This window comes from Micromys minutus (assembly GCF_963924665.1).
Source record: "Micromys minutus genome assembly, chromosome: 32".
Taxonomy (NCBI): Eukaryota; Metazoa; Chordata; class Mammalia; order Rodentia; family Muridae; genus Micromys; species Micromys minutus.
Window position 1 is genome coordinate 2,834,425 of NC_137967.1, and position 24,602 is coordinate 2,859,026.

Consider the following 24,602-nt stretch of genomic DNA (forward strand, 5'->3'; position numbering starts at 1 on the left):
CCATAGGCGTTCACTGAGCACATGTAAAACCACTCTCAGAGGACCTTTGGAAAGGTTAGAGGTGAGCGGTTCGGAACCTTAATGCTGAAGCCTAGCTCCATTTGTGGACCCGAATTGCTACTGTGAGAGCCCCTGACAGCAGGCCAGCAGCTCCATACGCATTCCTTTCTTACTGCCAGTCACTGCCATTGCTAAGTTTACCGTCTATTCTCACTGGACCACCTTACTCCAGTATAGGAATTCTAAACTTTGATGCACACACCTACGCCCTATCTTTTATGCTAAAGCTGATCTACACACAGCAAAATGTGTATGCACCCCTGCCACGCTGCATTAGAACGGCTCTACAATAGTATCAGGCTGTTGTCTGCAGAGGAATAACCTGACCAGAGAACGTCTCTCTAGGAGGAGGGCTGCAGATGTGGAACTGACTGAGACTCAAGAAATGTTACTGAATAAAGCTAACAAGTGGGCAAAGAAGTAAGATCTCGATTTGACAGGAATTTGGAGGTTAGCCTCAAAGTGACTCTAAGGTCTTCAGTTGCTTGGTTTCATGTCCTATTCTGAGCAAATAAGGCTCAGCTCTCACCTGTGCTGCTCTGTGAACGCTTCTTCAGGCCTCAGACCACCCACCCTTCCTCCCTTCTCCATCAGACCTGCCTGATACACATCCCTTTATCATGAGACTTCTGTACATTAAGAGCTCCTCCCCCCCCCCCCCCCTTTGAGGCAAGGTCTTACATTCTAAGACCTTATACATACAGCAAGACTCCGGGTGCCTAGAACTCACCTGCCTCTGCCTTCCTGGATGCTGGGATTAGAGGCTGCACCACCACCTCTAGCACGTTTCTGACTTTGATAAAGCAAACACTGGTTTCTCTGGCTACCCACGGGATACAGACTTAGGACTGCCAGCTGAAGTGATCACCACCAGCTTTACCCTACTGTCCAGTCCTGGTCATAGCCCTCTCTTCCCTCCTCCACAAACCCACACTGTAATCTCAAACCAGTCTAATTCCTTTGTCTAACAGCCAAACAGTAAGAGCAGGCTTTGAAACAGACTGCTCAGGAGATATGCAGCAAGTGCTCAAATCTCTTGAGGGCTCTGGGTCACCTCTGCCACACGCCCAGCCTCCAAGACACTGATGTAGGTGTCAGGGAGATAAGCTTCAAAGCCGTCTTTCATATCACAAGATCAGCATTCCCACAAAGCACTCTAATTTTCAAATTGGGAACAGGTTTTACACAGCCAAAGTTCTAAGGGGACATATTCCAAAGAGAAATGAAAGAGTTGCTGGGGCAAGAAGGCCATGCTGAGGTTCTGGCAAAGCCCACCTGACACCTTCTACAGAGAGCCCGGGGCTGGCTTGTCAGCCTCATGCTTAGCTATCTCATACTGACTCCCTGCCAGCAACACACAACCTTGTGATCACTTGGTAAAACTTCAAAGTAACTTATATTTGCACTGCGTCCAGGAGACTGTACTCCCGACCTCATCGGGGATATGACCTTATCACTGAAAACCTAACCTTGAGGCTTCCAAGAAAGACGGGCTCGGCTCATGAGATAGGTTAGGAAACGGAACTGGCTCAGGAAATCAGTAGCTGTGAATCTTCCAAAGACTTGCTGACTAGTCAGAACTCACTTACTTGTATGGTGTTTTCCTGAGAGACAAAGTCTGTTTCATGTGCCTGCTTTGCTTTAAGAGGCTGATTCTCTCATGGGACGTTAGGCCCAGAAATGCAATCTGAAAAAGATGGAGGTTCATTAAGAATTACAACGTCACGGCTCTTCCACTCGTGAAAGTGCATTACAGGACGGCGACAACCGTTCAGTTGTCTATAGACAACACCCTCAGACTTCTAGCAAAAGGTCACATTGAGGGCGAAGATTCACAGGCTTACACTGTATGTCACCGTGTAGATATATGGGTAGACTCAGTGTCTGGGTTTTATTAACACTCACGAAGGCCTGCACACTGACTCAGGGTTACACAATACCTTCCACTAATTCCAGCCATGTCTTAGGGCCATATTTAGATTTCAACACAGCAACACACATGTGCTGAACTGAAACGCGGCGAGGCAGAATCAGAGCAATCATTAGTCTGAGTTCTCAGCTCCTCTTTAAGAAGGCTAGCACACCAAAGGGAAGAACATCCAAAGCCATACATTTGAAGAGCAATGACTACGCGATTAAGAAACCCTGAAGTCACTATAGACCACAGCAGCTCACAGGGTAGCGACTCTAAACCTCTCAGCACCCCAGCGTCTCCTTCCAGCGCAATGGGCTCATCAACCACCCTCATCACACTGTCAAGGGTCTGAGATGAGTGTTAGACTCGTGCTGAGGATCACAGAGGCAACGCAAGTGCTCCAAGGTGCAGAGCTAAGAGACAGGAGAGCTGGGGTCAGCCGGTTAGTGTGAGGACACAGATTCTGCTCCCAACTAACAGCCTGCTTGCTAGTTTGACATAATGCAGATAAAACTACCTTAAATCAGAATATTCAGGAAATCAACATTTTCAAAGAACTGGATTGTTTTGTTCCTTAAATAAACAATTGTGCAATTCTTGTTTGTGGAAATTATCTGAAACCTTTAGTCCATTTTTGTTCCTCAGCACAAATATATCAATCTTCCTTTAACTATTAATGCTATCGATCATCTGTTTGTATTGGAGACAGGTTTTGCTCTGCAGCCCAAGCTGGCCTTGGACTCGTCATCAGCGGGCTCTGGCTAGAAGAGACCTTGTTAGGCACTGTTTCCTCATCCACAAAGCAGAGCTCCTGCTCTGGCCTGTTGTCTCAAGTGTTCATGATGTGTAAACGTGTTAGAAAGTGTGTTATAAATGTTAGCATTAAATATGCAAGCACGCCCTGATGACACCGACTGTCACTCACTACCTGAGCAGCCGACATCAGGAGGATGAAGAGGGCGCTCGCTTTCTTCAGGGTTAGCAACTTCTCCTGTCCTCTTCCGTCTGTCATTACTTTCCCTGCACAAGTGGGCTCTACTCTGCTTTTGTTGAATAACATTCTAAACCCCAGTATTAATAACTGGCTAAAAATGACCACTGTTGCTCATTCACAGAGGCAGACCATAGTCATGGGACACAGGACGGGCGGGAGCTCTGCAGAAAGCCAGGGCTGTTATTACCCTGGTGCGTGGACTTTTTCAACTCGCACTCACTCTGTGCACTGGCTATGCCTGTCTTTCATCCTCCCATCTCTTGCCTTAGGTGAGGTACAGAACCAGAAGAGCTGAAGGAAAATAACTGCTGTGTATTTGCTAATACTTTACAGTTTATGTCATGTTTTCAAACACTATGGAGCTTAAACATAAGATGAAAAGAACCCTGAGTGGGAGGGTTAGAAGACCAAGTTTCCACTTGCTGGGTGACTCTGAGTAACTCAATGCACTTTTCTGTGCTGTAAAATTAAAAGGTCAGATCAGACCATTCTTGAGTGGGTCCAGCCTCAGCAACTTATTATTCTAACCTTTAAGATGCTGTGAGAACGGATGGACATCACTACCCTCATCTCACAGACAAGGAAACTGAACATGCAGAGTGGGAGATGGCGTGGCAGACTCAGAAGGAGCCCGGAGGTGGGACTGGACGCCGGTCTTCAGATTTAAAGTCAAGTCTTTCTACCCAACTATCAGTCACTGAAACTGTCATTTAGAGCCATGTGAGAAATACCTGGAAGAGTTGATTTATTAATAAAAATGTTGACCACGAGAAGTGGAAGGCTGCCAGCATGAAGATATACAAGACCCAGGGAGAACAGGCCACTATCTGATTGAGGTAGGTCCATAGTCCATCTTCCTTGAAGGTCGTGGTACAATGGTTTGACCAGTCTGTAAATCCACAAGGGAAAAGAAAGCATTATTAACAATGGCAGAAACTAGTTATCCTCCAAGAAGGTAAAAACTATATAGTCGGGCTGGAGAGATGGCTCAGCAGTTAAGAGCATTGGCTGCTCTTCCAGAGGTCCTGAGTTCAATTCCCAGCAACCACATGGTGGCTCACAACCATCTGTAATGAGATCTGATGCCCTCTTCTGGAGTGTCTGAAGACAGTGACAGTGTACTCATATATAATAAAATAAATAAAATCTTTAAAAAAAAAAAAAAAACCTATATAGTCCCACTGACGGAGCAACAATAGCATAGATCCAAATCCAACTGTGGAAAGTATCCTTAGCACACGTGTGCTCCTGGTCCAAGATCTAAGCATCCAAAGTAAAGCCAAAGAACGACAACAAAAACAGAAAAGCGGAAATCCAATCTGGGAGTTCACTTCCTAAATGCCAGCTCAGCTACGGGCAATGAGACTGGCCCAAGTGGGCGTCAGGCGTTGATGGCATCACACCAACAGTCAACAGGCAAAGGGATACAAATGAAAAGGGCCCAGAGATTCTTCCCTAAGCACACCAAATGTAAAATACTTTGGCAAGAAATTTTCAAGGGCTTGACAAGTGCAGACCAGATGGTAGCATCTCAGCTCTCTTCTTTAAGGAAAGTTATAGATTGAACACAGGTTCGAACATAAACACTCAGTGTTCAGATAAGCAGGGACTGCTGCAGGCGCAACACATAATACACACTCCAAATACTTCAGGGCACAGATGGGATAGTCAGGCTGCACCTCTGCCGCCAGCCTCCTTTGTTCCTCGTAGAAAGAGAGGCTAGGGTAAAGGGCCTCACAAGACAGACGAGGCTGGCACAAGGAAGGAGAGCAAGAGTCAAACACTTTCTGCCCACTCTCTCCTCCAGGGAATCTTCACACCAACTACAAGAGTGGCCATAATTCTGAACCCGACCCATGAACCGAGAGCAGCTGCACGGAGCAAACAGGTAGGAAGCAGCAGAAACAAGGGACAGATCTTCACGGTCATGAGGCTCACGGTGACAGTACACAAAGGGTAGGTCACTTCTGAAGTGAGAATCTGCAGATTTGTGTCTGACGATTCTCTTACACACTTCCAGACATTCCCCCAAAGCAGCATGGGCATCTCCTGGGACAGGAGGAAAGTGAGACTAAGGCTGACCATTTCAGTCCTGAATAACTATTTCTCCTTTTTGAATCCAAGCCATCTTTTATGAATATATGCCTAAAGCACCCTAAGAGCCTAGTCACAATCAAGGCAACACATTAAAGCAAACGATACATTTTAGAGCGTCTCATTAGCGTAGCAAAGGAAGAGGCATCCTATGCAACCTGATGGGAGGAAACAGCTGCTGAATACAGAGAATACCTAGCTTCTGTTCACTTACGGATTTCTACCTCACCAACGGTGAAGCACTCAGTGACTTCACACTCAGTATCAAAAGTAAGGCTGCAAGTTGTCATCTACAATATCTTATGATCTTGCAAGGTGACAATAACAGTTCAATACATTCTAGCGCAGCCTCCCAGGCAGTCAATGGCTAATGACAGGCCAACCCCCCTGCCCCTGTTTACTGAAAGAAAATTTTTTTCTCACATAATATATCTTTATTATGGTCCCCCCCCTCAGTTCTTCCCCCACTTCCCTTCCGTCCAAACTCACTTCCTTTCATGAGAGAGAATTCGTACTGCTCCACACCGGTCCAGCCATTCTCATCTTAGGTAGCTCTGACACTCACACACCCTTCCTGATAGGGTGCAACGCCTTCCTCCCTGAGGCTTGTAGGATGCAGACTCTCTGACTCACCTCTTTCTACAAGACCTCACAAAAGATGAAGTGGACAGAGGCCGTGCTGAGAGAGAACCAGCTAACAGGAGGCTATGGAGCAGACGCTACTGATAACATGAATGGAAGACAAGGGAGAGGGGATGGCAATGAGGTCTCGGTGAGAGAAACGGAGCACAAACTCGTTTTTACTGTCTGCAGAGATGATAAGTGACTTAAACCTTCATTAGTGACAAAGCACGCTCACCTGAGCTACAGGAGCGTAAGTCAATGTATACTGTAGGAACACTAGTCAAAGCCAGACAAAGAAAACAAAGGGAGGACAAAGTAAATGACTCTCTCTCTCTCTCTCTCTCTCTTTCTCTCTCTCACACACACACACACACACACACACAAGAACCACTCCTCCAAAAACCAAACTTGTAAAGATTAAATGTGATGGAAAATTGCTGCTTCCTTACTATCAGCATGGTCTTGTGCTGGACCTCGACACCAAATAATGAGATTATTTTTAGTGAAGAGAGACAAGGGTGGTGTGAAGTCTGGCTCCTTTTAGCTTGTCAAGTCCAAGTGACAAGCTGGTCCATGAGCCAGCTTAGGCCTCCATGGTCAAGCCTAAGAAGGCAGCTGTCAGAGAAACTGTTAAGATCTTGAATGTTTTTGCTCTAAGACATTATCTCCCTCCTGCCCCCACACAAACAGGGAAGGGGATGCTGAGAGAGACAGAGTGCTAAGGTCTAAGAAATGGAGGAAAGAGGGAACTGTTTCTCAAGACTTATTTCAGCTCCCAGCAATAAGCTAGGACACTAGGGGCCACAAGACAGAGGGGAAACCAGATGTGAAAAGACCAGGAGTCAGGTCCAAGACCGAATATCCCTAATCTTCAAAATACATAAACAAATCATTAGAGCCTGAAGTTCTAAATACTCCGATAAAGAAATGCTAGCACTACAGGTTCTTCCCCTAGGACACCCACTTCAAGGTGCGTAGAGCTCACCATCCCATCCTTTCAGCTTCAGTTTACACCCTGTTTGTCACCAGTCACCTCAGAACAGCCCTGCACAATACACAGGCACCTTCAATGAAGCTACTGATGGTGATTTTCTGTTCCTGGACTGCAGAACAAGTGAGCCGAGATCTTCTCCTAACTTCTCCACTGCGGTATCTCCTGACTGTTCTCCACCGGAGTGCTTTCCCTGACTCTTCTCAAGTGACCGACACTCTCGGCTCTTAGTTTACTGTGACCACTCTCCTTCCATCTGCCCACCATCGGCCTCTTCCTTCCTCTTCTTCACTCAGTGACATGAAGAGAGCTGGTTTCTCTTCGCAGGAGGTGAGTCTGATCGTCTCTCTTCTGACCCCTCAGATTCACACAGGCATCTTAGTACTGCAGTGGCCTCTCAGTACTGTCTTGCAGTCTCCCAGTGTGAAGAGTCTGAAGGCCTCTGTTTGTTTGCTCTTTCACTAGAGGTGTGGTTTACACACTGGCCGGAGTGTGACAGACAAGGGCTCACAGGAAAAGAGCTGGGCATGGGTGCATGAGCTTATAGAAACATTTATACTTACAGACGAAAGATCCATATATGATCCAGTCACATACCATGGAAAGGGAGAGCAGGAAGAAGATGTAATGGTGATGGTTGCCAAAACCTGAGTCAGAAAGAAAGAAAGAATTTGATATTTTCCTTTCCTAATCACTCCCTACACAACACTAGTTTCCTGTGAAAAATTTCTCAGTACGCAGAGACAAGGTCACTTTGCTTTTGGATACGACTAAACGAGACAGCTCTGACAAGAGTCAGATGTCCACGTTAACTCACATTTCCTACTAGCTCGGAAAGAGACAGTTTGCAAACTAGGCAAGACCAGCTCTGGACTGGCCGACACTGTTAGTGGGAAGTCACAGGCTAAATCACAACTGGTCCCTCTCCCATGGAATGCATTCAGGGACATCAAAGACTAACTTGAAAGGGAACAGAAACAGCAAATTCGAGGAGTGGCAAGTACTTATCAGCCTTGGTGGACACTAGAAACAGCAGAGGGGAAACCACAGCCGACAAAAAGGCTGAAGAAAGGGGTGTCGGGCAACCAACCCCCTTCCTACAGTATGTAGATGCTTGGTGGTGAATGTGAGAGCATTTTGCTGCTAACAACATAAGTGACTCTCAGTCTCATTTCCTCAGAAGCAGGAATATTCAGCACCACCGATACACACTGCAACAAGTATCCCCTGACTCTCATTACTAGCTGTGCCACTGTGCCAAAGTCTCTGGGCTTCTCTGACCCCACAGTCTCACATGGAACAGCAAGAAGAGATAAGACCTCCCTCACTTCACGAGCCCAAGGTGACCGAGCAGGGCTATGCAGGCGGAAATGCTGTTAAAAATAACTGGATAAGCACACAGTAGTTGGGCCTTACGACGTCCCCTGCTGTCACTCAGTTTAACCGGCAGACTGTCAGTCATTAATGGGGCAGGAAGACTGGGACCCCATTCCCAGGAGTCTGTAGCCTCGGGTTCCTCAGGGGATAATAGTGGATCCTTAGTGAAGACAATCATGGGTCCTTTTAACTCTGGTTCATCTCCTACCTGAGCACTGAAGGAGGCAGGTGGAAAGGGAAGTGAGGGGGTTAAGTCACAGCCTAAGGAAAGGATGTGACATTTGGCAAGAAGAACTGATATGCCAAAGACGATCTCAACTGAAACGCAGACAGTAATAACAACCCCACAGGTGTGTTCCAGTGATCAAATCAGACACCACATATGGAAATATTTCATAATCTCCAAAAACACCGCACAATTGCCAATAACTGCCACTAACAACCTGCTAGTTGATTTCAAGTCTTTACTGTCAAGATTCTTGAACAGCTATGAGACTGAGAATCGGATGGCTTTCCATTTCCTTCTGCATCACATTCATAACTACACATGTGCTTAACTTCACCACAGAGGTCAAGTAAAGAAATGAAGTCTCTCACCTATGCAGCGTCCAGTCCAAAAGCAGTGCTGATCAAAGCGGGCCACACAGGAGTTACACACGTGGCAATGGAGTGATCTTAAAGGCTTCCTTATCTGAGGGCAATTAAGAGAGGCCTCAGCAAAAATGATTCTTGGCAGCAACAGATCATAGCACAACTTAAATCTACTGGCACAAGTAATCCTAACTAGAGAATTCAGTCACTCTGGAGCTCTGGAAGGCTTTACTAATATTTATTTCTGGATGTGACAGGAATGAGCTTTTGCTAGGAGAGATCTGAATTCAGAGACTGTTCATACTGGCTGAGGAAAACTCAGGCGGTGCCGCACTCAGCACACGCTCCGGTATGAAAATGGAGTAAGAAAATGGAAATCACAGTTCCATTTCAGGTTCTTCTAATCATTTACTCCCTTCTAAGCCTCAACCCAACTGCAAAGTAAGAGGTTTCGGTGTGTAGTTTTGAGGTAAGATGCTTGACTTGCAGTAAATTCTACATACACCTCATGACAGAAAGGCAATGGAAAAGCACTATGGATAAATTACAGAGGTTAGCGGGAAAGCCTCATGAGTGTGAATATTCCTTCATAGGCTCACAGCGGAAACAGGGCTGACAGAAAAACAAAACTAGAACCAAGTAAAACGGGGAGCTTGTGTGCATGGTACAAGGACTGAACAACTGCGTGCGTAGCCTATGGGCTGAGAACCTGCCCAGCTATGAACAAAATGCTAACAAAAGAGACTCACAAGACACGACGTGCAAAACGTTCTGAAGTCTAGAGAGCCCGTCTCTGCAAGGGTGACGATGTTCTGAAAAGACAAACATCTGACCTTAGGGTGCATTTAACTGGGCAGTGTTATCCATGGCTATGTGCCATTCTCACCGCTTTTATGCCATCTCCAGCTTTAGAAGCAGCCAGACTAGCAACGTGGGATACTCCCAACTCAGTCATTCTAACATTTCATAGGCAGCGGCCAAAAAGATCTGACTGCAAAAAATACACACACACACACACACACACACACACACACACACACCACTCATCAAAAAATAAACTAAATTCATGGCTAAACACTCAAACTGAGGGCCGAAAGCACAGACCTGAGCCTTTCAGGACAGGCCTTAGGGGGTGGAAGACAAGGTTCCTTAGCTTCTAAAGCCCAGGAACAGCTGCAGAGGCCATGCCTCTGGCAACTTCACGCTTGAGGAAGAAAAGGGGTACTTGGGAGCAGGAGCCTGCTAAGGTTCACCACCATTCGGACGTGCAGGCAGGCATCAAGACAACGTGTACTGAAGAGGGAGATCCGAGAACAAACCTCAGGCTAAAGACGTCTGATGAGGGAATCACGTTTTACAGGAAACAGGTGTTTCTAAAGTCTCGTACACAGATGAAAATCTCACTTTCACCTCGCCTGCCCACACCAGGTTGTGCCTATTCAGTAGCAGACGCTGTAGATGCAGCTGTGCAAAGGCCAGCATGGCTGCATCTCAGAAAACACAAGACTCACCACTTTTCTCTCTTCCTCTGAAGCCTTAGTGAAGCCTGGATCAGTTGCCCAAGTCTTGTAGAAAAAGTAGAGAGAGGCCATGACGCTGAAAATAAAAGCAAAGCCGACAGGGCTGCCTGCTGCATGTTAAAGCCAAGTTAAGGAGCACAGTCGACTTTTGAGAAAAGCATCATGTGTGAAGGAAGCAAATGTTATCATTGTCCCCATGGACACACACTGCCCAGTGTCTCCATGTTCTGATCTCACAGAAATCTGCTCCTGGTTAATCAATAACTAATGCTTCTTCATTATTGAAGCCCATTTTAAATACTAACAAAAGCCAGCAGCCATCCTGAAGTCTGGAAGACATCTCAGCCTTCCAAGGTGAGACTGTGGCTTTCCTCAGACCATCCGGAAAAATGTTACCTCGTCATTTTCACAGGACAGTTCAAAGAAATGCACCTGGGTCTGAGATGTCAATGTACTTCCCTGTAGCGCAGATAACGCTGATGTGAGTTTCCTACTAGAGTTTAGTAACCTGCCCTTGTAACTCTTCTGAATTAAAAATTGTCCTCCTGATGGCCAGATGTCGAAAATGGATGTGAATCTGGAACTGACGGGGCTGGGGAGGTAGGGGTATCTCCGAGAAGAGACAGAGACTTGAGATATGGGAGGCCCCCAAAAACCAGTGGGGTGTGCCCTTAGCTGTGACTCACAGCAGTGGGGATATGGAAACTGAAAACGTCACCTCTCATAGCCAGGCAGGAACCCCAATGGAGCCATAGGGAAACCAACCCACCCACAAAATGTTCAAAATTTATCCTATCTACAAGAAATCCAGGGACGGGGAATGGAGCAGAAACTGAAGGAATGGTCAACCAATAATCAACCCAAATTTAGACCCATCCCACGGGCAAGCACCAATCCCTCACATTATTTAATGATACTCTGTTATGCTTGCAGAAAGAAGTCCAGCAAGGAAGTCCTCTGAGAGGGTCCACCCAGTAGCTGACTTAAGACAGATGCAGACACCCACAGCCAAACAGTGGATGTAGCTTGGGGACTCTTAGGGAAGAAGAGGAGGAAGGATTATGGCCTCTAAGGGAAGGGAACTCCACAGGAAGATTAACCTGGACCCTTGAAGCCCTCAGAGACTGAACCACCAACCAAAAAACCTACATGGGCTGGACCCAGGCATTCCCCCATATATGTAGCAGATGTGCAGCTTGGTTTTCATGTGGGTCCAGAACAACTGGAGCAGGGGCTGTCCCAAACGTGGCTGCAAGCATGTAGGACGTGTTCTTCTAGCTAGGCTGTTGTCTGGCCTCATTGGGAGAGGATGGGCTTAGCCTCACAAAGACTTGATGTGCCAGGGAAGGGGGTACTCAGGCAGAGAGAAGGGGAGGAAGGATGGAGGGAAGAATGTGGGAGGAGTGGCTGGGAGGGGACAGTAAGGGGATGTGAAGTGAGTAAGTAAAAGAAAACACTAACAAATACAAACTGAGCAGACATTATATATTACTTGGGAAGGGCTGTTAATATGAGCATATTAATGCTGAAAAAGATTATAAGGTAAAACACTGTCTACTTTAAAATGTTTTTAAACTGGTATGTTTTAGAAATACAAAGTACCATTTCGCTCCAGAGGAAAAATAAAATGAGTGTGCAGTAACAAGTCAATGAAACAGTAGTAAGCCTGACTTTGCCCAATGTAAATATTACTGGCCTGATACAGTATTGCCTGACAAGCTATTACCAAGCTACCTGCTATTAACCTCAGAGGCTGTAAAACAGATGCTTAGCTCTTACTTTTCAAAGTTGGAAACTGAACTTTGAGCTGAATGTCAACACCTGGAAGCTAAGGCAAAAGGTTTTTGAGTTGAAGCCAACTTGGGATACAGGGGGGTTCTAGGCTAGTGTGAGTGAGCCACTAGTAAAATACTATCTCAAAGACCAAATAAAAATAAAATACAACTAAACAGAAAGAAAGTAGGGAGGGAAATAGGGAAGAAAAAAAGATGGACAGGAAGGGTGGGACAGAAGGCAGGCTAAGTTCCATGTCAGACCTCACTCTACACCTACTGCACTAAACTGGACTTAAGGAGCTCTCCCGGGCTCCATCTCACACCAAAGCTTGAGAGACATTGACCTAACCCAGAAACTAGCATTGACACATCTGGTTTAGACAGGCAGAACGAATCCTGCTGGCTTACTGCAGTTTTATATGAACTTGAGACAACTTAGAGTCATTTGGGAAGAGGGAACCTCAAATGAGAAAATACTCCCACCAGACTGTGCTGTGGTGCACTGCCTGGTGATTGATGTGGGAGGTCCCGCCCTCTGTGGTGCTGTAAGCAGGCTAAGCAAGGCAGTGAACAGCACTACCCCTGCCTCCAGGTCAGCCCCCGCCTCCTGGTCAGCCCCCACCTCCTGGACTTCCCTGACATCCCTGGAAGATGGACAATATGCTAAAAGCTGAAATAAACATTTTTCTCCCCAAGTGTCTTTTGGTCACAGTGTTTTATCACAGCAACAGAAGTCCTGACTAAGACACTTGGTTTATCACAACTAATATATAAACGGGGCTAGTGTTAAGGAAGAGATAGAGACCAGATAGTTGTATGAAACTGAATTTTAACAAAGCTTATTTCGAATGAAGAGGAACACTTGGGAACACTAAATAACACATAAAAAAAACTTTTACTAAAAATTAGATCCAGTTTTTCTCCACTACATCTCAATAACTTACCCATTACTCTTAAAACTCATTGGTTCAGTCACATGGTTTTCCTGCACAGTAAGCTGGCTGAACTTGGTGTCTCCACTCCCTGACAAACCCTACGAACATCACAAGATCTCCTCTCCCAAATAAAAGGCACTGCACTCTCATCACACAAAAGGCAAACAGATCTCTTGCTTCCATGGTAACTACAAACACTTCCTACTGCCTCTTATTTCCAAAGCCAGACTTTTAGAAGGTTCAAGTCCTAACTGCCTTTAAGACTCACCTTTGTTCTCTCTCTAGCTTGTCTTTTCAGATCTGTAGAAAGACTTCATCCTTTCCTGAACCCAGGGATGTTCTCTATGGCATGTAGACTTTATAATACAGGTATCTGCAGATGTCGGCTGGGAAGTAGGCTCTACTGCAGATGCTGGGCTACTGCCTGCTCTTCTAGAACAGGACCAACTAGCTTCATTCGTCAAATTCTGTAGCCGACCGCCTGCTCTCCTTTAGATCTGCACTACATACCTTCAGTAAGTGAACTTCTGAAGGGCGCTAGAGTAACCGAGTCACACTGACCATCTCCCAGCACCCAGGCCTGGGAAGCAGTGATGCCGTCGCTGGGACAGTGGCGGTACTGTTCCCTACCAAGCAGTTTGCCGGTCACGCTCCTTTCCTTGTGTTAGCTGCCACTTTCTCCAAAAGAACAGGACTCTAGAGAGCAACACACTTTGGGTCCATACTGACCAGTTGAGAGGACAGTGACAGAGTGTTGCCCTCTGTGTGAACACGTAAGTTCTTGTACTACTACTAAATCAGAGTAGGACAGCTTTCTTGAAAGCTCAGTCACTAGCTACACCAAACCTTCAAAGCTCCCAACTCTCTCTTCCCCCCTCTCCTTTTCTGGTGGTATCAGAACTAGGGGTTTGTGCTGGGCCTGAACTCACTGTGTAGCCCAGGATAGCTTTCCATTCTCCCAAATGCTGGACTGACAGGCAGGTGTCAGCATAGCAAGCTCCCAAATCCTGCTTGACCTGAAATCCCAAGTCCCATCTACAGCTGGCTCTGAAATCATATGGCTTTACACCTAACTAGTGCTACCTAACTAGCACTCAGACCAGACTTAAGTGTAGCCAGCATCATAAAGGAAGCACTCAGGGGCTCGTCATTTCTTACTAAGTCTAACTGTAGCTTGAGTCATTCCTAAGGTCCTCTTCTCTTTCACCCTGTCCTTCTCATAAAGTCCAAATACATTACTTACTACACACATAAAAGAGCCTAAAGACAACGATCACTGAGTTGTCCCTAAAACATGAAGTATTATTTATAAATACCAATTATGTAATGAGGACTATGGACAGCTCTTTATACATCTTAGCATAATAATTCTTTGCAGCTTCCCCAAGAGCTTAGTACTACGGTTCCCAACTGACAGAAAAACAGGCTTGGGGAAGTTAGCTTGCCCAATGACACATTCACAAAAGGAAAAGATCATCTTGTTGGAGATCATCTCTGTCTCTGGGGAGGAGAGCCTTTACACTGCTGCAGTAGTTTGGAGATTATCTCTGTCTCTGGGGAGGAGAGCCTTTACACTGGTGCAGTAGTTTGGAGATTATCTCTGTCTCTGGGGAGGAAAGCCTTTACACTGGTGCAGTAGGCTGCACCTATAATTCTAACACCCAGGAGGGAACTCAGGGAATTCGAGGCCAGCCTGAGATCTCATCTGAAACAAACTAATGCTGCCTGGTAACAAAGACAACTTGCTCCGACACTGCTCATGACCCTCTTCCCAAAAGCGATCACAGGCTGTGGGACAGAAGCCTGGGTCAATCCTAATTGGCAGCCTGAGGAAGTTAAGTGTAAATATTTGGGCTGTGTCTTTACAGGAAACAGCAGCTAATCCACAGGGCAGCTCCAGCAGCACGGAACATTCAGCCTGGAAAACACTAACCCCGAGTGAGGTGTGCCACCTACTGGCTTGTATGCCTTCAGACTAGTATGTCCAAACCGGTGCTCCTTGTTTGGCACGCGAGTTCCTCCTGACACTTTAAGACTCTATCTAGCTATGAAAATCAATTCTCCTAACATAATACACCTTTACAAGTAACAAGCAGTTCCTAGTTTACAGTCAAATGAGAATTTCTGCAAGAGATTAATAAACTATGATGGGATTATATGTCTCGTTAATTTTTGATTCTGCAAAATCAAAATAATCTGATGTCTAAAATCTAGAATAACTGAAGTTGCTTATACTTAAAAAATTCAACAAAACCTGTAATTTCAAAAACTGTTCAGTGACATAAAAGCATCAATCATCCCTTTTCAATACAATGCCCACTGCCCTAGCCTCTGTGAATACTGGGTCATCTGCAAATGATCTGGTAGGAACTGTGTTAGCCATATGCTAAGTGATAAGAAAGCTAGTGCTAACTAGAATCTTCACCAAATCAGCAATTACAGGACAAAGGTTACAGGTGCAGGACAAAGGTCAGAGGTGCAGGACAAAGGTTAGAGGTGCAGACAAAGGTCAGAGGTGCAGGACAAAGGTCAGAGGTGCAGGACAAAGGTCAGAGGTGCAGGACAAAGGTCAGAGGTGCAGGACAAAGGTCAGAGGTGCAGGACAAAGGTCAGAGGTGCAGGACAAAGGTCAGAGGTGCAGGACAAAGGTCAGAGGTGCAGGACAAAGGTCAGAGATGCAGGATTCTTTTATGTTACTTATGCTTTCGTTTAGCTTAAAGGAAAATAGCCCACATTAGAATTAAAGCGTAGAAACAGTAAAACAGAATTAAAACAAAAACACGGCACAATGACTGTAGATGCCGGCACTCTGAAAACTCAAATGCCATCCTTTTGTCCCTGTGGGAACTTAAGGTCCTAAAGTTTCTCTTATGCATTTCCCCGATAAGCACCCTCTTCTTCTTTTCGGAAATACCATTATCAGAGAGACACAGAACACAGAGAGTAAGGCAATAAGCTAACAGCACACTTCTTCCCACTTTTCCTGTCATATAAGTAAAGCAGTGTCACACGGGAAGGACAAAGACAAGTCTGGGGACAGATGGAAGACTGGGCATGTGTACTGTGTACGCTGTTACAAATGGATTAATGTTTTGTTTTGGTTTGGTTTTGGAGATAGCGTTTCTCAGTATAGCCAGCTCTGGGCTGTCCTGGACTCGCTTTGTAGCCCAGGCTGGCTTAGAACTCAGAGATCTGCCTGCCTCTGCCTCCTGAGTGCTGGATTGAAGTCAGCTGGCATTAGTGACTTAGTAAAACAAGCTATGCACTTCATCTAAGCTTAAAGGATATCAGGAAAGAATAAGATGAACCAAGTCATAAATATCCAAAAAATGGAACTTAGCAGAAAGACTGTTGGTAAGTACACAAGGTTCTTATAGCCAACCAAAAACCTGGAAAGAGAAGGGCAAAGCACGTTAGTGAAGTACGGCACTGGCATGGTTCATGTCCCTCAGATCTAATCCCAATGACAATGACATTACCCAGCAGCAGTGTGCTGAACAACAGCCTCTCACATCCCAGCTCCTCTGCGCTGCTCATGACTATTTCATCCATAGAAACAGCACATTTTCAATGAATAGTGAATAGTCTGTATTTCTGTTGTGACATATCATCGTATTTTCATATAAGTTTTACATATTCCAAAACATAAAGACGTGAAGAGCTTGTGTCAAGAGGGCAGGTCTATGTTTATGAAACAGAACCTTAGCACTCCGACTCTGAGCTGGCTTCAGATGCAGTCACAACATGGAAACACACAACAGCACTAACAAAGCTCACTCCCACAGCAGGCAGCCTGATGACCTCCCATCATTTGTTTAAAGGTCAGTACTGCAGTTTCAAAAGTAAAACAGAACATCTTCCATATCAAACTCAACACAGTCACCTCATAAACAAATACAGTTTACTCAGATACATATTACAGTTTCCATCAGAAATGGCTAGTGGTGGATGTAAGAAACGAGAGTGGAGAGGAGGCAGGGCTGGCAACTGGTGCCTATGACAAGAACATTTACAAGTTTAGTTAAAGAAAAAGTGTCATGAGGACCATAGCAGAGCTAAGAAGAACCAAGGACCTCAACCTGGAGCCAGGTGCATGCTACAGTGGGAAAAATGGAGTCTGTAGGCTACAACCTCCATGCCTGAACTATGATTTTACAGGGAAATAGGGCACTTGGTCTAATTAGATGATTCAGTAAATTCACAAATCTATAAGAGCTTATTATTTATGACAGGTGTCACGTAGCAGTCTGGATCAAGAAGTAACCACCCTGTAGCCAAGTCAAAACAGAAGCCTGCAGCTGCTTTCCTCCATAAAACGGAAACTCTAGAGGAACACGAGAAAATCCAGGCAGCAGACCAACTTGCTGCATGCACTGGACTCATATTTGAAATGTATCCACATGCCAATCACAGCAGTTAAAGACCTCATACAGTTATCAGACCAAAGCTATTCCTATAGTTATTTTTTAATAATTTGGATTTAAATAAAAACATAGAAATAACCAAATGAATGGTCCTGTTATGGGTGAGCATAACTTGCTTTAGTGTGTCTTAAAAACCCAGAAAAAACTAAAAACAGATTCCCACTCTTTAGCTTAAAACATATTTAAATTACAGGGGAAATTAGGAATTTTAAGTCATGTTTCTTAATCAGTTGTAGATCCTTTGTTACTTTTTAGAAATTTGAACTTTTGTTCCACATTTGAATTCTATCTGCCTGCACTAGCTCTCCTGGTCTCTGGGTGACTCAGTAAAGACTTCTCTAGTACTGCTTTTCTTAATGACAGACAGTACATGCTTATTCCAGAAAGTGCTGGCAGCCGGGCTCTGGGGTGCCCACTCACAGCCGCAGACTGCAGGGCGCACTTGCTTCCGGATCTCCCCCAAGGACCATGTTGTTACATTGCGCCTCCGTGGGTGAAATGCTGAGAAGCAGAGACAAGGCCTACTTTAATGGGTGTCACAGACTAGGAAGCTGCTCTGAAGAGAGTAAAACGGAGGATGCAGCAGACCCACACCAGGACGTCTGAACCCTGGCCTGGGTGGTTCTCCAGTTACAAAACTACCCAGCTTCAAACCCTTGAGGCCAGGGCACCAGCAAGGCTCAGGTGGGAACAAGGTTGTGTTCCAGAAGCAGAAAGAGGGTGGAGTGCAGTGTGGGCATGGAGAAGGGGGATGAGGGGACCTGGTCTTTATTCTGAGCATAACAACAAGCCTTAAGGAGACTCTGACAAGAATACGATGCAGAAATGGGTGCGCTATACGGGAGAAGGCAGGAGACCAGCTAGGAGGCTTGGCTGGATAAATGCTGGGAGTGAAGGCAAGCGGAGAACCAGGATGCAAGGGACGACCCCACACTCATGACAATGTGACAGGACTGGTTACAAGTACAGACCATGTACTGATACTGTTGTAAGCATTTACATGCATTAGCCACGAAATGGACATTACTGCAGTTATCCTCACTCACAGATGAAGAAACTGAGGCACACAGAGAAAGGTACGTGTCAAGGCTGAACCTGGATCCAGGCCATACGACCCATCAGTTTCATCATGCACTTTTCTCTCTGGGCTAGCTTTGAAGAGAACTAGTGATTTACTATTTCACTACCTCCCCCATTATAATCAGGCTGCCTTACCTAAACACAGGCCAGCAGGAAAACAATTAGCGTAAAATAAGTTTAGAGTTAAACAAGAAAAATAATTGTGAAAAGTGGGTAAATACTTCAAGACATAAAATGGTTACAGAACTCTCTCTATCGCTGACAAACCGAATGACATAATGTGTGGCCCACATTATTTACTTTCCACCAACTGTCAGTTCAACCACACAACCCAAGCTATGCCATTGAACCCTTTCTTCCTGAGGACGCTGTCACATGGCTCAGTAATATTTATGCTTAGCATCATTGAGACTCCAGCGACAGAGAACAGAAGTAGGCAGTCACACTGGGAACGCAATGACCAGCCTGGCAAACACTAATAATATACACACCTCGGAAACAAAGATGACAGAAAAAACAATGCTACTAGAAGACATCCTTTTAAAAGCCAAGAATCCGAATTGAAGTCCAGGATGTAGCCAACTGCCCACAGGGTGATCACAGAGAGTATCAGCAGCAGGAAGAGCTATTGAGAAATAAAGAGTTTTACAACTTTATGATTACACTCATAACAATAATTAGTTCAGTACAAGAGCTACTTCGCAAGTACAGTACAAATTTATGGAACTAATACATTTTCTTCAAATTGCTGTCCAATTTAAAAAACGACTGATTATACAACAGAGACAATCTTACAAATTTTGTTTAGTGACATTTTGCATTTTCCCCTCAAAAATGGCATTTTCAAAGGAAAGTGATAATAAGAATTAATATTTTACATCACCAAGAATACAATCCAGATTAAACTGAAGGGCTACAGTAACTGCACCTTGAGCCTCACCCATGACCCTCCCTTGCTAAGAGCCAGAGAAATAGTTCTGAAAGGCTGAGCTTGATTTGGAGCATGTGGAATTGTGAATGGTTGTGACACCCAGGGCAGATCCAGGAGGCGGTTTGCACGAGGAGCCTAGCATTTTGCAAGTCTTGAGCGTAATCTGCACATAGGTGAAAAGCAGTAAGGAGCTTCCTCAGGACTATGAAGGCAGAAAGGAGCAGGATCTCAGCAAACACAAGCAGTCAAAGTTCCCACATGTAACTAAGAAAGACTAATCAGAAAGCCCGGCTGAAAACCTGGGGAAGGTTTCGGGACAGAGTATTTATTAGGAAGCTAATGCTTCAGCTTACTCTGACAATGTTAAAGGAAGGAACCTGGGCCAACAGGCCATGGGTAGAGGCACCGGGCTCCACAGTCAGGCATCTCGGTGCCTGTGTGTGCGTCTCTAGAAAGCGAGCTGGGCTTCTGAGATAGCAAAGAGGAACAATGCTCTTTGCCTTATTTTTTTCACTTTTACTCATGCATCTGGAAGTAGATAATTCCAAATGGCATCAAGACTTCAGAATGTTTCCAGTTCTAACTTATTGACGTGAAGATAAATTTAGAATTTATAATATAACCACAAAATAATTAAATGGACATAACAATCTTCTATATAAACTACACTATTTATTCACTGGGTTCCCTGTGTGATGCTGTTCTATACATGGAAGTGAACAGCTTTCTTTCATGAAGCTGAAATCCCAGCTGGGAAGAAAGACAGAAACGTTAAAGTTCATAAAAAGCTGGAACTTAGCGATGTGCTAACTAGTTCTAGGTCAACTTGACACAAGCTAGGTTTTTTGGGAAGAGGAAACCTAAATTGAGAAAATAGCCTCACTAGATTGGCAGGTAGGGCGACTGATATGGGAGGGTCCAGTCCGCCATGGGAGGTACCAAACCTGGGCGGGTGGTCCTGTATGTCACAGGAAAGCTGGGCAAGTAAGGGGACAAGGGAAAAGCAGCACTCCCACGTGGCTTCTGCATCAGTTCCTGCCTCCACTTTCCTAGCTTGATTTCCTGCCCAGACTTCTCTTGAGGAAGGACTGTGAAGTAGAAGTTAAGAGAATAAACATCTCCCACCTCAAGTGGCTTTTGGTCATGGACTTTTAGTACAGCAATAGAAACCCTAAAGCTGTGAGGATTTAGTTTTGTCAAGAAGAATGGGAAGATAACTGGGAATCTGAGGAAAGTCTAACTCACATGTTCAAGGCTCTAACATGGCACTGAAGACATGGGGACCACATTCTATCTATAAATGAAAGATGTGGACCAACCAGAACCACACCACTGAATAGGGGGAGACACAGGAAAGATGCTATCAGACCCACTGCAGTCCAAAGCTCAGTCTCCAGTCTTCCCTGCAGCCCCGAAGACAGAAGCTAACAACTTCTATCACACAATACCTCGCATTTGTGTAGCCATCGCCAAAGCCGAAACTTTTTGTTGGCTCTCATTTTGGCTTCTGTTCTTAGCATGTGAACAATGAGCTGGTTTTTATTTTGCAGAGCCATATCAAGAGGTGTTTCTCCCTAAGAATAAATAAAATAATATAATAAATTATATTTCTATTTTTAAATATTTTACAGGTATTAAAACACTTTTTCATCAGAATCATAGACTGACACGTTTATTCTAAGAGTAGTTATTATTGTTAATAGTTATCTTGTGGTACCTAAAAACCCAGATGAATAGCTAGTCACCTGTAGGTACACTCTACCCATCTTCTGATTGATGATATAATGAACTAGAGAAGACCGGTCATACCTTAGCATTTCGGATGTCCAGGCTAGAACCAGCTTCCAAAAGCTTATCAACTGCACTGACATTTCCTGCTGCGACTGCCCAGTGAAGTGGAGTGTTCTGATGTGTTTTATCAACAGCACTGAGAGAGGGATTAAACTTTAAAAGAAATCCAGTTGGTTCTGGCCTGTCTCAAAACACAACACCACCACAAGGCATCAGTAGGAATGAAGATGAAGAAGAAAACGCAAACAGAGATTTTAAGAACAGTGTATCATTTACCAGAAAGCACTCGGAAGAACTAAGGGGTCTCTTCAGAGTTCTACTCTAGTTACTAACAGGGAAGATAAAGACACAAGAAAGACAGCCCTTAAATGGCAGCTTGCTATATCCATGATGCAATTTAGACAGCAATAGAGGGAATAAGAAAAATGTTCTTCATGTTGCTGTTTTATTTAGTGGTTAATATTTTTAAAAACTGTCAATTTAACCTCGGCCAGCATTAAGTGCTGTACAATTGAACATTGCACATGTCTTACTTAAGCAGATACATTCTGACCGTATCCTACAGACTCTCATCAAGTACCAGCTCTGTCAGCGTCTTCAGAGCACTCAGCAACAGCAGAGAACCTCAGACTCACTGCTGTTAGAAACGTGGGCTTACCATGAGGGTCTGTGATGGGGAGAACATTTAACTGTGTTACTTCTTCAGGTACAGAAAGAGTCGTCACTAAGGAGCTTAAGCTAAGGAATATGAACTCAGTAAACTTTCCCACCAAAGCCACCAGGAGGAAGTGTACTCAGTGGGTATTCTAAGTATAGCTCCTCATGCCAAGTGGAAAATCTGAAGCATCTCACAGACCGAAACACTTGAGAATATATTTTCAGAAGCTCACAGGAACCAAGAAGCTGACTGAGGGGTCCGGGACACTCACCCGATTACTTTGTAAGCCGAGAGCATGAGAGGCGTCTGTCCGTTGACATCTGTCATATTCACGCTCTAGTCAAAAGGGATCGGTTAGCAAAACGGTGAACACAGTAGGAAAAGTCCCATTCCTTAGTAGATAAATACTTCTTCAACACCTTCATCTCTGTCACTGCTCTAAAGATGGTTCTATTATTACTTAAGTTAAAAAAAGCACTTTGTTTTTACAGGGTAAGAAAAAGCCATAGATTGCTACAAATATTTTAGAGGGAGAATGTGAGCACGTGATATAGTGTTATGTGATGTGAAAGGAAAATGGAGGACAGGTGACAATCACCACTGAAAACGAGAGATCTTAAAGTCGTGTTGCTTAAACCCTGCCGCACTGATTCACACTACCTTTCATCCAGTAATAGTGCATGACTATGTTCGCCCATAATAATTAATAACCATAATAATTAATAACCACCCGGCAATCGAGCATTACTCATCTCCAGAGTCACTTCTTTCTGTGCACTTGCTTCAAAGAGTTAAGCAAGAAAAACTCAAAAACCCTTTTTATGTTTTATAGAAGAGAAGGAAAAAGGGAATCATATCCTGACAAGGGTACAGTTCTTCTACAAAACATGACCAGGGTGAGGTCCAACAGTGCCCTGGTCAAGTTACTGGGGGTTCTTAAGGCTCTGGGGAAAGAACTTGGAAAGAAGCACAAGGGTCTCCTCTCGCATACATTTTAAAAATGAAGCCCAAGAGGTTATAATTATTCCACTCCACTGGGCTGTCTGAGAGAAAGTGCTTAGAGGGAGAACAATCAATCCAATGGCATTTGTGCAAACACGTTTCCACACTCACTGCAGACCAGACTGCTAACACACAAACCACCTTGCTGTCAGCTCACCCCAGCAAGCACAGCTCACAGCAAAACCCCCACTGCCGACAGCCTGTAATTTAACCCATGCTCTGAAGGACGTCATTCTGGTGGAGCTACTCAGAGAACAATAAATGAGATGCTCACATTCAAATTGGCCTCCCATTTGAGCTCAAATACTGAAAGCAAACGCTGGGTTAATAGTGATCTGACAGCCATTTCTACACTCAAGCAGAAGGAAAATACAGGTTTTGAGGTCATGTTTTTAAAAAAAAACCCTGAAAATTACTGGTATCATAAGAAAAACTATTACAGGCTTACAAGTTTCAGAAACATTAAATGATGCTGAGCTAAAATAACCTGTCTTTCTCCCTCTAGTGAAGCCAAAAAAAAAAACAAAACAAAAAAAAAAAAAAAAAAAACAGTGCTCAAGAGCCAGGCTGGCTTACTGAGGTTAGTTCTGAGTACCTAGACAGCCATTAACTCCAACATAAAACCTAGGGTAGACCAGGACCAGTAATCCTCCCAATATCTTCAAATTACACGTCAAACGTACCTGTCCCTTTGAGATGAGATACGCGATGATGGGCATGTGCTGAAACAGGACCGCCAGATGGATGCTGCTGAATCCCTCTCCATCAATCAGAGTGGGGTCTGCACCATGCTGGAGTAATAATATGACCATCGGCAAGTGCCCTTGTCTGTGAACAGGAAATTTCCCAATGTGCTTTATCTGTAGAAGCAGAATTCTTGCAGAAAACCAAAAAATACCCAGGAAGAAACTACATGATTCTAAGACGTGAGAGATTCTGGCTGGACAAAATAATATTTTCTAGTAGGAAGGTGTTTTACAGACTGGCAGTTGTAAAAGTGACTTCTACTCTTTAAAAACAAACAAACTAGTTTTATTTATGTATAGGTGTGTATATGTGCCGTATATGTGCATGCCAGAGGACGCCAGAAGGTGTCTGACTCCCTGGGGCTGAAGTTGCATGCAGGGAGTTGTGAATCACCTCACAGTGGGTTCTGAGACAGAACTCTGGTCTTCTGCAAGAGCAGCAAATACTCTTAACCACTTAGCCATTCTGTCAACCACAAATGTCTTTTACTTACATAGTCCAACTCAGAATTACATGACCATGCTTGGGGCAAATGGTAAACTTGATAGCCTTGAATCTAAATTAAACCTAATACATGGGCAAACAGAAACAGCAAATGACTAATGCAAACAGTAAAAGCCTTGAAACCCTGCAGGCTTCACTGGTGTTTTTGAAACTAAAAGATGATCATGAGCCAGAAATATTATAGTATAATATTAAGACTATGGATACATTGTAAAAATATTAAGAGCCATATATATTTATAAGCCATATCATTAAGAACCATATATATGTATATATATACACATGTATGTGTACACACACACACACACACATATGTGTCTATCTCCAAACGTAACTCATTTTCATGGAGACTACCATCAGGGTCCTGAAGGACAAGAGCGATCCTTAGGTTCTTCAAAACTCTTGCCTATGGACAAAAGACTCAGCTCTCTGCCTGGCAGTAACAACTGAATTACAACCGCAGTCAGCAGAGTAGGTTAGGCAGACAGACTTATTCCCTCAGCTTCAGAGGATCAGTGCACCTCACAGCAAAGAGGAGGAAGATACCATAGTACCATGTTAAGCCAGCCTACTCAAGATTACCATGATC

At 44.5% G+C, this 24,602-nt stretch overlaps 1 protein-coding gene across 1 annotated transcript in view; it reads right to left on the minus strand.

The window, feature by feature from the left end:
• The window catches only part of ZDHHC13 (zDHHC palmitoyltransferase 13), a 36,018-nt gene that overhangs the window by 460 nt on the left and 10,956 nt on the right, over window positions 1-24,602 (minus strand). Inside the window, exons 5-16 of the mRNA XM_080908510.1 lie at window positions 23,446-23,590; window positions 22,032-22,096; window positions 21,121-21,283; window positions 20,760-20,885; window positions 18,872-19,005; window positions 16,159-16,265; window positions 10,158-10,276; window positions 9,396-9,458; window positions 8,653-8,746; window positions 7,242-7,325; window positions 3,701-3,858; window positions 1,650-1,747 (exon numbers count right to left, since the gene is read on the minus strand). Of these exons, the coding sequence (XP_080764636.1) occupies window positions 1,650-1,747; window positions 3,701-3,858; window positions 7,242-7,325; window positions 8,653-8,746; window positions 9,396-9,458; window positions 10,158-10,276; window positions 16,159-16,265; window positions 18,872-19,005; window positions 20,760-20,885; window positions 21,121-21,283; window positions 22,032-22,096; window positions 23,446-23,590 (1,356 nt within the window). The remainder of the gene's footprint in view (window positions 1-1,649; window positions 1,748-3,700; window positions 3,859-7,241; window positions 7,326-8,652; window positions 8,747-9,395; window positions 9,459-10,157; window positions 10,277-16,158; window positions 16,266-18,871; window positions 19,006-20,759; window positions 20,886-21,120; window positions 21,284-22,031; window positions 22,097-23,445; window positions 23,591-24,602) is intronic.